The sequence below is a fragment of the Monodelphis domestica genome, chromosome 3 (assembly GCF_027887165.1).
Source record: "Monodelphis domestica isolate mMonDom1 chromosome 3, mMonDom1.pri, whole genome shotgun sequence".
Taxonomy (NCBI): Eukaryota; Metazoa; Chordata; class Mammalia; order Didelphimorphia; family Didelphidae; genus Monodelphis; species Monodelphis domestica.
The window spans coordinates 115,404,863-115,419,830 of NC_077229.1; the positions used below are offsets into that span (position 1 = coordinate 115,404,863).

At 39.1% G+C, this 14,968-nt stretch overlaps 1 protein-coding gene across 1 annotated transcript in view; it reads left to right on the top strand.

The window, feature by feature from the left end:
- Positions 1-14,968, top strand: part of COL22A1 (collagen type XXII alpha 1 chain) — a 564,322-nt gene that overhangs the window by 361,031 nt on the left and 188,323 nt on the right. The window contains exon 24 of the mRNA XM_056823025.1: positions 141-194. Within this exon, the coding sequence (XP_056679003.1) occupies positions 141-194 (54 nt within the window). The remainder of the gene's footprint in view (positions 1-140; positions 195-14,968) is intronic.

The following is a 14,968-nucleotide window of genomic DNA, read 5'->3' on the forward strand; positions in this document are numbered from 1 at the left end:
TATTTCTCTTATGTTTATGTTGTACTTTGTCTAATGATTTTGGCTTCCCTTGAGAATATTCTCATACCAATGGCTGTCTTGAACATTGGTGGTCTTTTCCATTTCTGTTTTATAATTCCTATTTCTTCTTCTGTGTCCAGGGAAAGAAAGGTGAAGCTGGACTACCTGGAGTCAATGGTTTACCAGGACCTCCTGTAAGTGAAACTTATTATCTTTTTCCTTATTTGAGTTCATTCTTTAAAAAATGGTTTAATCTTGAAGAAGAAGGAAAAAGGAAATAAATAGCTAGTTATTACTCTTGGAAAATGAAGGATTATACAAGTAGCAAATCCATTTGATGGTCAGATCAGTAAGATGACAGTGGGATCATTATGAGGGCCAAATGGCCTTATTTTGAGGCTGCCTTTGGTCAGCTTTTGAAATCATAGCTGGTATAGGCTTCTAGGTCAGCACGTCTTAAACAGGCTCTTCTATTGCACTGGCCTTTAGATATATACAGACAGACAGACAGAGAGAATAGACAGACAGACAGAACAGACAGAGACAGAGACAGAGATATAAAAGAGACAGCTACAAAGACATTCAGAGACAGAGAAACAAGAGATGGACAGAGACAGAGAAAAACAAAATAGAGACATATATATATATATATATATATAGAGAGAGAGAGAGAGAGAGAGAGGGGGGGGTGCAGAGGCAGAGAGAGAGAGAGACATAGAGACAGAGAGAGACAGACAGACATAGTCAGAGACAGACAGAGACAGATACAAACACATTCAGAGACAGAGAGAAACAAGAGATGGACAGAGACAGAGAAAAACAAAATAGAGACATATATATATATATATATATATATAGAGAGAGAGAGGGGGGGGTACAGAGGCAGAGAGAGAGAGAGACAGACAGACAGAGAGAGACAGACAGACAGACAGAGTCAGAGACAGACAGAGACAGATACAAACACATTCAGAGACAGAGAGAAACGAGATGGACAGAGACAGAGAAAAACAAAATAGAGACAGATACAGAGAGAGAGAGGTGCAGAGAGAGAGAGAGAGAGAGAGAGAGAGAGAGAGAGAGAGAGAGAGAGAGAGAGAGAAGCTGAACCTCTTTGGTGGCAAAGCAACTCAGGTCTAGGGACTCTGAATACCTTGGTAGCTGCATTTGGGAATGGGGTGCTCAGGGCTTTATCCTACAGAGAAAAAAATGACAGGGGACTTTCAGTACTTAAGGTATTTTATGGAACACACCACAACTTGGCAAAAATGATTAGTTTAAATAAGAAGCTGCAAAATGAAATTCTCTCTCCAATGACCATAATTCAAGGGGACCTCTGCTCCCTTTCATTTCATCCACAAGTTTCTTATGATATCTTGGCATCTTTACCATCTTTTCACTGAGTTCAATGAATTTAAAGGATGTTTTGTGTCACTTACTCTGTGGGCCAAAATGCAAGTTATGGCTCAAGCAGTCCCCTTTGCTATTTATGTCACTAAAGAGATTCTCATGTCCTGGGATGTACTGTAAACTGCTGGAGGTTTTAAAGGCAGCAAATATCCAAAGAATGTGCAGTGAGGTTTGCAGTTGCAGAAGGCTGCCACCATTAGGAATAATCATTGTTTTTTTAAACCCTTACCTTCCATTTTGGAGTCAATACTGAATATTGGTTCCAAGGCAGAGGTAAGGGCTAGGCAATGGGGGTCAAGTGACTTGCCCAGGGTCACACAGCTAGGAATAGTTATTTTTTCAGACATTTGTCTATCATGAAATGAAGCAGTGTAGTGCAGTAGGAACTAGAAGATTTTGATTTGCTTTCCCGCTTGGCCATGTTTTACAGAGATAAGTCACATCAATTCTTAGGCTCTTATTTCATGTCAATAACTTGAGAATGTAGAATTATTTGATAATAAGAACTAAAAAAAATTAAACTAGAATGGATCTTAATGGTGATAGAGTTCAATTCTCTCCAATGTCCTTTCAAGCTTTGTAATTTTCTGTATACAGATATTTTACTTCCCTGCCACTTTGGTTCCATTCTTGTTGCCTGGTTCTTGATAAGCCACCTTTCCCTACCATTAAATATTTAGGTTCTTATGATTTCTTCATGCCTGAGTGGTTGTCTACCCAATGCTGGTTTTGACTTGTTTGTGGGCATAACAGGAACAAAGGACAGCTGATCCATGAAAGTGGGAAGTTGGTAACTTTGTACAGCAGCATCTCTCCTTACCTGAAGTTGTCTATGGATTTAGGGGAGAAGTAAGAGCCTACTTCTGGTGCTCAAGGCACCAGTTCCTCATGATATATCTTATTTAAAACCTTATGGAGTTAGATAAAGGAGAGAGGAGATAGGTACAACTTTGTTTCAGAAATGCATTGTAGCTTCAAGATTTGATTGTTTCTGAGTGCCTTTCCTTTTTTGTCTATAAGTATGTACCCCGTGCTTTGTGTTTTTCCCCAGGGGAGACTTGTAAATTAATTTTGGTATTATAGTGTCTACCTGGGCTTCAACTACCTAAAGGTCAGGTGTGTGTTACATTTAACCCTTCCCCTGGACTCTTCCATACCCTTAATGGATTTGGGGGTGTCCAGTTTCTCCAATTGACTTGAGCCCCACCAATAGTATTCCCCTAATTTTTGGAACACCACATATCCCAGTTCCTTTTAATCACTTAATAGTCAGATGATTTGTAGTTTTTACAAAAGATTGTTTATTTCAAAGGTATAACAAGGACAAATATACAACATCCTTCCCCAATATTACAGCCTACGGGGAGAAGAGAGGGATTTGGCTACTAGCTTAACTTAGTTCTTACATAGCGAAGCCCACCAAGTTCAAAGTCCAATATGAAAGGGAGAGTGGGAAGGGGAAAATATCCACATCCTCATACCTTGCCTTCTTAGGGCTTCCTTGCTGGGATGACAGCAACTTCCAGCCTGGAATCCTGCCTCTGAGGTCACCATGATTGCAACTCTAAGGGCTTAGTCCATCACATGGACCTAGAACTAAAAGGGCAAACAAAACAGACCACAATTCTCAGGCTGTGTCTCAGACCACAGGACCTAAAATGGGAGGGAGGAAAGTTAATGCAAAGCTCAGCACACAGTAGGCAGGACCTTCCCCTTCTCCCTGTAACCTACCCCACCCCCAATGTTCCTGGAAAAAAAAGCTTGTCTAAGTCTGGTAATTTTGAAGACACAGCCTGTTATGGCTGGCATTCAATGGAAGTGACTGCTCCCACCCACATGTTAGGGGAACACAGAATGTCTTCAGCTAGAAGTAGGAATAGGTCCTTGGCATTTCTCATGTGGATGCCTCCATCTCAGGTAATCAAGGAATGCATTAAAGCCCCATTACTGCAGCAAGAATCATAAGGTTCAAGCCACAGAGAAAACGCTAAAGAGATTTTGTCAGGGATGAATCCATGTCTCCAAGTGATGGAAATATGGCTTTGATCACACTTTCAAAACCATACCCTTTTCCCCACAGATTATCAATATCCAAAATTAGAGGACTATGATATTCAGTTTTAGCTTTTTAAATTTTTTTTCTTGTCTCATACCCCAGACATTTATTTCTGCCAACTTTCAGCATTGTATTATTTATGAATTTCAGACCCAAGTCATCAGAATTGTTGATAATATCTAACTTTGATTTCTATATATTAGCTTATAAAGAAGCCTCTATCCAGAATCAACAGCCACCCTGGTCTCATTGCAAAACAGAGAGTAACATGGTTTTAGTATAATGAAATAAATTGAATGAATTACATTTGTGCAAGATAGAGGCAGCCCTAAAGTTGATCTTGATATCTACTATTTCTATGTGCTATTTGGACTTTGCCTTAAAGCATCTCTGGACCTTTCAAAGTCCAACCCAGCTACCACCTCCTAACAGAGACCTATGGAAGACATTCAAGACCTGCCTGATCCAGCTACTAATAGCTCCCTCCACCAGCAATTACTTATTAATTTATACATATATATACATATATATATATAACAAAAATTAATTAGCTGATATATGTTAATGATTCCTCCCCTTCAGTAGAATTTAAATCTCTTGAGAGCACAATTTTGTTTTTACCTTTGAATTCCATATACAGAGCTCTTTGTATTCCATATATGGTGTGAGACCCACACTAGGTACATGGTAAAGTTGTTGAATTATGAATGAATCAAGTAATGAATAAGTGATGAGGTGATATAATGGGTAGGAAGCCAGGCATGGGGTCAGGAAGGTGTAAGTTTAAATCCCACCTCAGATGCTTACTAGCTATAGGATCCTGGACACTTAGAACTGTTTGCCTCATTTCCACATCTGTAAAATGAGTTGGAGAAGAAAATGTCAAAATCACTTCAGTACTCTTTGCCAAGAAAACCATAAATGGGATCATGTAGACTCACATGTTACTAAAATGATTAAACAATAATAAAAAAGTAAAGAATGAATAAGATAGCATAAATAACAAAATAAAAGCTTCACAGGAAATAATATAGTATTATAGAAAGAGCTGTGAAGTTGGAGACTAAAGACTTGGATTCAAGTCTTAATTTTAACATTTTTTATGTAGCTTTGGACAATCCATTTTCCCTTTTGAGCCTTTGTTTCCCCATCTGTTAAATGAGGCTTTTGGACTTTGGTTCTCCAAATTTCTTTTCATCTCTAATAGTCTGAATCAATGAATTTATGATATTTGCCTTTGAGTCTTAGTCTTGTCATTCATTTCCTGTATGACCTAGAGCAAGTGACTCACCCTCTCTGAGACTACACTGCCTCATCTTCAAGAGAAGGATCCTAACTTACTAGGCTCAAAGCAGGAGAATGAATGTGATGATATTTTGAGAGCTGTCCCAATTCTAAGCTCTCTGGGTCTCATATTTGTTGCTTACTACCCATCTGGCATTCTATGCTTCATTTCACCACTGTACTGCATGGCTTATCAGCCTCTCAAGTACAGCTTGTATAAGGGTTCTTATCCAAAAGGAAAATCTGTAAGTATATTCTAAAATTTTGCCTTTACAGCCTAGCTACATTAAGATGTCCTTTTCAGTGATAGATGCATTATGCACCCAATTTTCAGACCATTTTTTTACACACACTCCTATGATTCTGAATGCTGGATGGAATTGGAGGTTTCAAATTGTTCATAATTCAAGTTGTATTTTCTTTTCTTTTTTTACGATTCACACTTACAGTGACATTTTGATGTTAATGATGAAGAACAAGCTGATTTAGCCTTAGTCTTTATTTCTTGGATTCTGGAAAATAAGGCTGGCAAATCATTTTTGCAGGCACAGTCAGGCAACATAGCATAGCAAAAAGAGCTTTGATCATGAAGTCAGAGAACCTGAGTCTATCCTACTTCACACATTTATTCTCCAGGTGATTGTTAATCCCCTTGGGAAATCCATGCCTCAGGTATAGGTTAAGTTAGGTGATTCCCAAAGTATCCCCCATCTTTAGGGATTCCATGTTTCTAAACTCCCTGAACTTCAGTTTCCCCATCTATAACATCAAAATAGCAATTCCTTCACTATTTTTCTCAAAGGATAATTGGGAAGTAAGTACTTTTCCAGCCCTTAAGAATACAACACTTTGATTACTAACTTTCTAAGCTACAGGACATCTTAAGAAACATGCTTCTCACATAAATTTGGAATATATTTTATTATTGAGCATAGTAGGACTTATGGTACTTATAGAAATGACCTCATAGGAATAGTGAATGAAAAATACTTCTAAATGTTTAGCAAATTATAAAAATGTTAATTATTATTCTTGATATTTTGTGATATACTAAAATTCACAATAGTAATAAAGCATTAAAAATGTACACATATCATTTTATATGAACTAATTTCAAACATTGTCTGCCATAAATCATAGAATCTTGGGTTCTATGTTCATTTTGTAAGTAAGGAAACCAATATCCTGAAGGGAGAAGTATTTTCTAAAAGATCATGCAACTTAGGGGAAGCTGGGTAACATAGTGGATAGAGCATCAGGACTGAAGTCACAATTTTTTTTTTTAAATCACATAGGATATAAATAGTAGAGTCAGGTTTTGGACCCACATCATTTGATTCCAAAGGTAGTGTATCCTTTGCATTAAGGCAAATTTGCCTCTAACTCCAAGAAGACAGGAATATGAGGGAATCTTAAAGGCTAAGTGGGAATTCTAATCCTTTGAAACGTGATCTATTGTATGTTTACAAAAAGTATTTTCTGCTTGTTCACTAGGATTAATCACTTTAAAGCCAGTGGAGCAGTCCTTTTCTGTATCTGTCTCTCCATCTCTCTTCCCCTCTCTCTTTCTTCCAAACCTCCTCCTCCTCCTCCTCCCCACGACAAGGGGGAAATTCTTACTGGCATAACAAGACCCCTCTGCTGCTGTGCAAAGCGAGAGTGCACTCCCAGTTGGCACACAACAGCTATGCAAGTTGTCACCATTTTCTTCTAGAAAGGCAAATGTTTATAAGGAGCATCCAGAATATAATCATGTATGCTAATGTATGCTACTAGTCTTCCTAAAAGTTAAGAAGATTCCCTCTATTCATCCCTTGACTCCAATGTAAATTATGCTGCATCTTGCTATTAGTAATTGCTGTAGTTCATCAATAAATACTAGATCAATTAGTTTTTGTCATTCTCTGTGATGTTTAGATTAGTTGGTTAATTTAACATTGCTATTTGGTAATTAGAGTTGTTAGCTACTTAGTATTTCTTGATGATTCAATTAATTTAGACACAGTTGTTTATTAATAACAAATCAATTAGTTCATTATTTGCAATTCATCATTAATGCATTCAAGAATCCCAGAATTCTAGGACCTGAAGGTAACTTAGACATCTATTAGAGCCCATACCTTTTATAGCAATGGAAACTTTTGAAATCAGTGATACTACTGAGGCATTTGAATTCAATTTATAAAATCTCTTTTAAGTGTCAACATTGTTCTAGTTACTATACAATGTACTGGATAGTAAAAGGAAAAAAAGGCAAAGGAAAATATTGTAATCCCTGCCTTCAAATAGTTTACATTATGAAGTGGATGGTGAAAATATATGTATTAAAATTATATACAGAATATAAGTAAAGTAGACATTAAGTCATTTCTGCTTTTATAGTACTAGTAACTGGATCAATCAGGATAAGCTTCCCAGAGGTGGCACTCCTGACCCAGACCTTGAAGATTCTGTGAGGCAAAATTGAAGAGAATACATTCTAGGCATGGTAGATGATTTCTGCAGAGGCTTGGAATCAGGAGGCAGAATGGTGTGTATGGAAAAGAACAGATAGATTAGTATGGCAAAATATAGAGTATGTGAAAATAATAATTTACAATTAGACTGGAAAGGTAGAGATAAACCACCTTGTAAGAGGGTATAGAGCCAGTACAGTGCAATACAAAGGGCCCTATGCTAATATACAAAACACTTGATTAATCTCAGCTCTGACAATGATTAGCCTCCTGGACTCAAACAGGACTATTTGCCCTCCTGAACCTCAGTTTACTCTCTGAAAAATGGACACCTCACAGAATATTTATAAGGAATTTATGAGGACTAAAGAAATAAGATTATAACATATCTAGATTTCAAGGAAGCATTTGCAGTATCTTCTATGTTATCATCCTGGATAAGATGGAGATGAGTAGATATGAAACTGATAAATTGGTGGTAAATAGAATATCTCTCCTTGGCAACCAATCCCCTATATGGATTGTTTCCCCCATTAGAGTGTAAGCTCCTTGAAGTCAAGGTCTAGCTTTAATTTTATATTTACATCATCACTGCTTGGAAAATATTAAATATTAAATAAATGTTTTTTTATTTATTGATTGATTTATTAGAACTGTGATGGTGAACCTTTTAGAGATTGAGTGCCCAAACTGTTGCTTATGAGCCCCCTGCCTTACCCCAGACGGGGGAGGGAGGAAGCATTCCCAGAGGACTGCTTGGTAGAGGACTGGGTGATTTAAGAATTGTCCTCAGGCAAGTGTGGAAAGGGGGAAGGGAGAAGCCCTCTCTGGCACACATGCAACAGATTTACCAACAAGGGATTAGAGCAATTTCAACTTAAAGGGAGGTCTTCAGCAGATTGCTTCATGTATCTCTTCATGGTGCTGTGCTATTCAGCAAAATTTTACTCATAATATCAGTGAGGATGATATGCTCATCAAAGAAGGAAGGAAGGAGTAAGTGAGGGATGAAGGAAGGAAGGAAGGAAGGAAGGAAGGAAGGAAGGAAGGAAGGAAGGAAGGAAGGAAGGAAGGAAGGAAGGAAGGAAGGAAGGAAGGAAGGAAGGAAGGAAGGAAGGAAGGAAGGAAGGAAGGAAGGAAGGAAAAGGGAAGGAAGGAGGAAGGGAAGGAAAGGGAAAAGGGAGGGAAGGATGGAAGGAGGGAGGAAGGTAGGAATAAAGGAAAGAATGAGGGAAGCAAAGAGGAAGGGAAGGGAGGGAGGGAAAGAAAGGAAGGAGAGAGAAAGACAGGAAGGTAGTAAGGAAGAAGGGAAGGAAGGAGGGAGGAAAGGAAAGAAGGGTGAGGGAAGAAGAAAGGAAAAATTTATTATCAGCCTACTATGTGACATGTACTATGCTTTGCACATATTATCTTATTTGTCCCTCACAACTCTGGGAGGTAGATGTTATTGTGATAATTATTTCACAGTTAAACACCCAGAGGTTAAGTTACTTGCCTAGGGTGATCACACAACTAGTAAATTTTCTGAGGTTGGATTTAATCTCAGTTCTTTCTGACTCCAGGTCCAATGCTCAAACCCAGTGTATCACCCACCTGTAGAATATAGTTGTTGTTTCCAAATAATATAATGACTGCTATATTCAAGAATAATGGACTTGGTTTGTTTGGTTCACAAGAGCAGAACTAGCTTCTTTAGATGAAGTTCCAGACAAGGCAATTTAGTTTTATTTAAGGGATGGACTCGATAATGAATAGAACCACCCCAAAGTTGAATGGACATTATTTGAGTTCCCCATCCCTGGAAGTCTGCAGGTGAAGCTGTATGACCACATGCTGAGGATGATGTAGATGGGAACTACTTGTTAAAATTCAGATTGGACCAGATGCCCTCCAAGGTCCTTTAAAATACTGAGATGCTGTGAGTCTCTGGAGATCAAATGATTATAGTCTGTAAAGCACTTTGAAAACCTTACAGAGATCTATAAATGTCAGAAAGCTTCTATCAGCTGTTTCCTTTCATGTACGTGCCACCTGTCTTTGTGTACTTCTAAAAAGCACAGGCAGCAGGAACCAGACAAAACTACAAGTCAGAACTTTGGCTTCATCAGAATATCCCATCCACCGCCATTGGGGATAAACAGGCACTTTGCCTTCACTGGTGCTGCGGACACCAGGGAAGAATCTTTTGGATCCAAGACAATGATGACTCTTATCTCCCCTTGAAATCCTCAATGGGAACCTGCTCTGATCTCTTGACTTTGAAAATGGAGCTTTCTTTTCTTTTTTTCCCTTTCTGACTGAGCTCTCCTTCCATGGACCTGACATTGCATCTCACTGAGGAACACTCTGTACTTTGCCTGTGCTGAAAGATGAGACACTTACTTCATCTTTGATCCCCCCAAAGCTTCCTTGGGGAAAGAACATTCCCTCACTCGAGGCTTTGAAACAGTGGGTCAGGGCCAAATAGCTTCATAAATTGACTGTTTCCAGCTCTGGAGAGGTTCACTTTGCACATCTTTCAAGGGAACTGCTCCATTCCCTTCAGGTCCAGAGGAAAGACAGTCCTGAACAGGCGGGTTCAAGCATCCCTTCACAACTAGCCATGCCTCCTCAACTCTTTTCTTACTTCCGAGTTGTATAGAGGAAATAGGGGATAAACCAATCAATGGAGGAACTTTTTTTTAAGGACTTACTAGGAGAGGCAGCATAGGTAGGGAAAAGAAAATGGTCCATACAGTGGGGAAGGTATGAGTTCAAGTACTACCTCTGACACTTACTGATTGTGTGATCCTGGACAGGTCACTTTGCCTGTTGCTGCTCCAGGCGAATTTCCAAGTTGTTAAATTATAGAGGGAATTTCCTCACTGAAAGCGCTATACCCAAATGTCACAGTGAATGTCTGCATCCTAATTCTGCTCTGCCATTAACTTACTGGGTAAATCTAGGCAGGTCCCACTACCTCCATGGTTTTCAGTTTCCTTCCCTCTGAAATGATAGGGTTGGTCTAGATTATTGCAGATATCCCTTCCAACTCTAAAGTTCTTTGTTTAGGAGTAGTCTATAAATGCTAACTCTGTGCTAACTCAGAGGCACTTACAAGCCAGGGATAGAATTCTCTTTTACTTCAAATTCAAGAAGAAACATATAGATACAGATATAGATACACACACATACATATTTGTGTGCATAGGAAGACACCAGTGCATACCTGCCCCCTGTACATTCCATATGTGTTTTATTCCCTTATTAAAACATAAGTTCCTTGAGGAAATGTCCTGTATGTGTTTGATCCCCAGTGCTAAGCACATAGCAATCTAGTTATGCTTATTATATTAATTACATTATATAGATAATATTAATCTAGTTATAGAAATCTAATTAAACTTTTTTTCTGTGTATCTATCATCTGTAATTATGTCTTACTCTCACAAATAGATTATCTCCTTCAGGGAATGTCTTTCTAATACTTAATGAAACAAATGTGTGAAGAATAATAACCATAATCATAGAAAGCATTTATATTGTATTTTAAGGCTTCTAAAGTGCCTTACAAACACCTCATTTTTTCTTTACAATAACCCTGGGGAGGATTGTTATTTTTTTTTATTTTACTGATGAGGAAACTGAGAAAGATAGCAATCAAATGACTTGCCAAGGGTTACATAGCTAGTAAGTTTCTGAGGCCAAAGATGAACTTGGGTCTTCCTAATTTCAGATACACTGACCTATTGTATCACTACTATACCACTATATTATATTATACTATATAACTGCTATACCACTTAGCTGCTTCAGGGTGAATAGAAAGCATTTCTTAAGCACCTGTATTTTGTGTAGAGGTTCCCAGCTAATGGACCTAGCCCTTATGCACATGTATATCATACTTCTGTTGAAATTCCCTTAGAATTTCCTAAAAGAGAACAAAGAATCTGCTCTTGAAAGAGTTCTGATGCTGTTTAATGGAAATGCCTTGGAGATACTTTGGAACATGGATAGATAACTGGCTCCAGACCACTAAATACACATTTCACAGGAGCCACTTAAATTGGCTGCAGTTGTAGAACCCAAAGTGTGGGTGCTTTCAGAAGGTATTAATCATCCTTGACCTTTCTCTCTTGGTTGGACCTCTCTTGGTGTGACTCATTCTGATAGCTTGTGGTGGAAGACAATGCTTGAAGGGAAGAAGTTTCTGGTCTTCTTTCTTGTCCAAGGTGGACATGTGGCTGTATGAAAGAAGAATCCCCACATGTAGTGGACATGCTCTGGGTCATTTTACATGAGTCAGGCTGCTAACATTCCCCCTCAGGTATCTAGTGGTATCATCCAGGGGTGCCAAAATCTCTTCTCTAATCTCATCAGTGCAGTCCCCATTCTAAGGGTCTTCCCTCCTACTATTGGCCACCAAGGGCCAGCTTCCCATTTCCATTTAACCAATAATCAATTACTTTTTGCAAAGATATCTTTACTTTAAGACATAGAAAGACCAGAAGTAAATCCTAGTGCTTTAGGAAAACATTTTCTCCAAAACTACTTTAATCTCTGGAGAGGCTGGACTCTGATTTAGCAGTTTCTACTTGGCATTGGTCCCACCAAGTTCATGTTTAAATGCAACGTTATCTCAGATACTGCTGTTCTGAGTCCTAATAATTGCTCTTCAAGGCACTGATGCTGGGTTGATTGCAGTACTCATTGTGAATTCCACGTCCCAACTCTGGGACCCACAGATGACTCACTCTCCAAGCCTAGAGATAGCTAGATGGTACAGTGGACAGAGACCTGGTCCTGGAATTGGGAAGAATTGAGTCAAAATCCAACTTCATAGACTCACTTGTTGTGTGTCCTTGGACAAGCCATTTAACCTCTGTTTGCCTCAGTTTCCTCAACTGTAAAATAGGGGTCATAACAGTTCCTTCCTCCTAGAATTGTCATGAGGACCAGCCTATAGCAGGTAGACCAACTGATAAGCTATTTCAATTGTCCAAGCAGGAGATGAGCACCTGTACTAGGATGAGGGTGCTATTAGCAAGGAGAAGGGGGCAGGTGTGTGAGATATTACAAAGGTAAAACTGATAGATCTTGATATCCAGATTGGATAAGGGTGGCAGTGGTGACAGAGGATGAAAGCTGGAAAAGACCAAGGAGTTCAAATGATCTAATTCCCTCCTACAGAATAGAAAACTGAGGTTCAAAGAAGTCATGCATAAGATCATAAATTTAGACCAAGAAGGAGCTTTTAGAGGCCATTGAGTCCCAATCCCTCATTTTACAGATGAGAAGACTGAGGCCAAGATACACCAAGTGTCTCATGCAGGATAATTTGGGAAATAAATATTTGAGTCAAGATTTGGAAACAGGACTCTTTTTAAATTTTATACTCTTACTTTCTGTTTTAGTATCAATTCTAAAATGGTCTCAGTACCAATTATAAGATGAAGAGTGGCAAGAGCTAAGCAATTGGGGTTGTGACTTGCCCAGGGTCACACAGCTAAGAAATATTTGAAGCCAGATATGAACCCAAGTCCTTTTCATCTCCAGGTCTGGTGCTCTATCCATTATGCCACCTTGTGTCTAGCTGCCCTGACTCAAGTCTTTCTGACACCAAACCCAGTATATTATCCACCACTAGGCACTTAACTAATAAGTGACAAAACTGACTATAACTCACATTTCTTGATTTTTTTCTCTTTCTGTTCAATTCACCCTCTGTTACATGACTAGATAAATTAGAAATCCCTGCAGCCTCTGATTCTATGATGCTATTCAGCAAGTAGATAAAAATGGACTTAGAACTATGTTTGGTTAATTCCACTAGAAACTGAAAAAAAAATTCTCCCTAAGAGTTCATGTTACCAGCATCTGAAAAGGTCAGATTATCCCAGGGCTTCCGAGAACCATTAATAGCCTCGGTCTCCAACCCACATGCTGTTGTGGGTGAGTAATGTGATGTCTGATCACAGTTGTCTGCCTCCCCACCTACGAGTCTTGTCTAATCATTCTCCTCCTCGCAGCCTCTCTTCCCCCAAGCAAGCCAAGCCAATGCCTTTAGCATCTGCTCGCAAAGTTGGGAGCAGGGTAGAAGAGCTTCTCCCTTTTGGACCAGTGTTGTCCATTGGAGGGAGAAGGGTGGTTCCTATCCTGAGATTTTGTCAGAGGAGCGATGGATCCTGAGAACTTCTTTCTCTGATAACAAATGGCAGCTGGTCTGCCACTGGCAGTCTCTAGAGAGCTGCCTGGAGTACTAAGAGTTTTTAAATGGCTTGCTTGCCATCACACAGACAGTTTTTTTTTTTTAAAAGGCAAAACTTGAACCCAGGCTTTCACCATTTTAATCTTGGATCTCTGTTCACTATACTACATCATCTTATAATAGCACAGTACAAAATAGAACACTTCAACTAAATTTCTGCTGTATATATGATTCTGTTGAGCCCTGAAATAATCCAGTAGAATGACATTTCTTTGAGTTATATGGCTTTTTTCAATCCTTCAGAGGCAAATGACTTGAGCTCCAGTGTGGAATAGAAGATGAGACACCAGACAGAGTCAAGAAAACTTGGGTTCAAATCCTGTCTCAGACTGTTATTAGCTATGTGATCTTGGGGAAGACATTTTTCTTATAATTTGTAAATGGAAGGATTGGGATTTAGATAATCCCTAGAGTCCCTTGTAGCTCTAACATCTATGATCCTCTCATCTATGCTCTATCAGCTGGTGAAGCTGTCTTTTATAGTTCAAGTTTCCCTGCTCTCTTCCCAAGCTCAGCTCTTCCTGGTTGCCCATTCCCTTTTTTCCCTTGCCTCTTGTTCATCTCTTGACCTACCCTGGATACCCCTTCTTTCATTATACTTAGCACAAGACTTTCCTTGACACGTCTGAATCTTTATGCCTTTTGGGTCTTGTTCTGTGCTTGGTGCTTTTATAAACAAATGCACTTATACTTGATGATGGGTTGTTCTAGTGGCCTTGGGCAACTCACTTGAATTTTTAAGGTCTGTGTTTCCTCATCTATAAAATTAAAGGGTTTGACTTGATGATGTTAAGGTATCATTCAGCTCTAAACATCTGTGTTAATCCTGCCAAGTGACATAATATCATAGATCTAGAGCTTGAGGGAAAACTCATTCATCTTCCAGTCCAAGGCTTTCACTTTGCAGATGAGGAAACTGAGGACAAAGATGGCTATATGACTCATCCAAGGTCACAAAGTTAGTGAACATTAGTGCTTGAATTTGGAACCAGATCATATGACTTCAGGGCCAATAATATTTTCCTTTACCACATGATGCCTTTTTTTTTTAACCCTTATTACCTTCCATCTTGGAATCAATATTGTGTATTGGTTCAAAGGCAGAAGAGTGGGAAGTGCTAGGCAATGGGGGTTAAGTGCCCCACTTGCCCAGGATCACACAGCTGGGAAGTGTCTGAGGCCAGATTTGAATCCAGGACCTCTCATCTTTAGGCCAGGCTCTCAATCCACTGAGCTACCCAGCTGCCCCCAATGCCTTTTTTTTTTTTTTTTGCATTTAAGCCAGTGCCTTCTGAAGCTATTGCCTCAACATAAGGAAGGAATTCCCTCACTCTAGATTTCAATCTCCATGACAGACCCATGGGGATGACACATCTCACTGACAGAGCCCTTCATTCTATCAGTTGCTAATCAATGCTTCAATGATTTTAGGGAATACTTAGAAATTATTTTTATATGTCGCTGCATTTAGTCCTCCCAACAAACCCATGTGAGTTATTATTCCTTTTTTTGGAGATG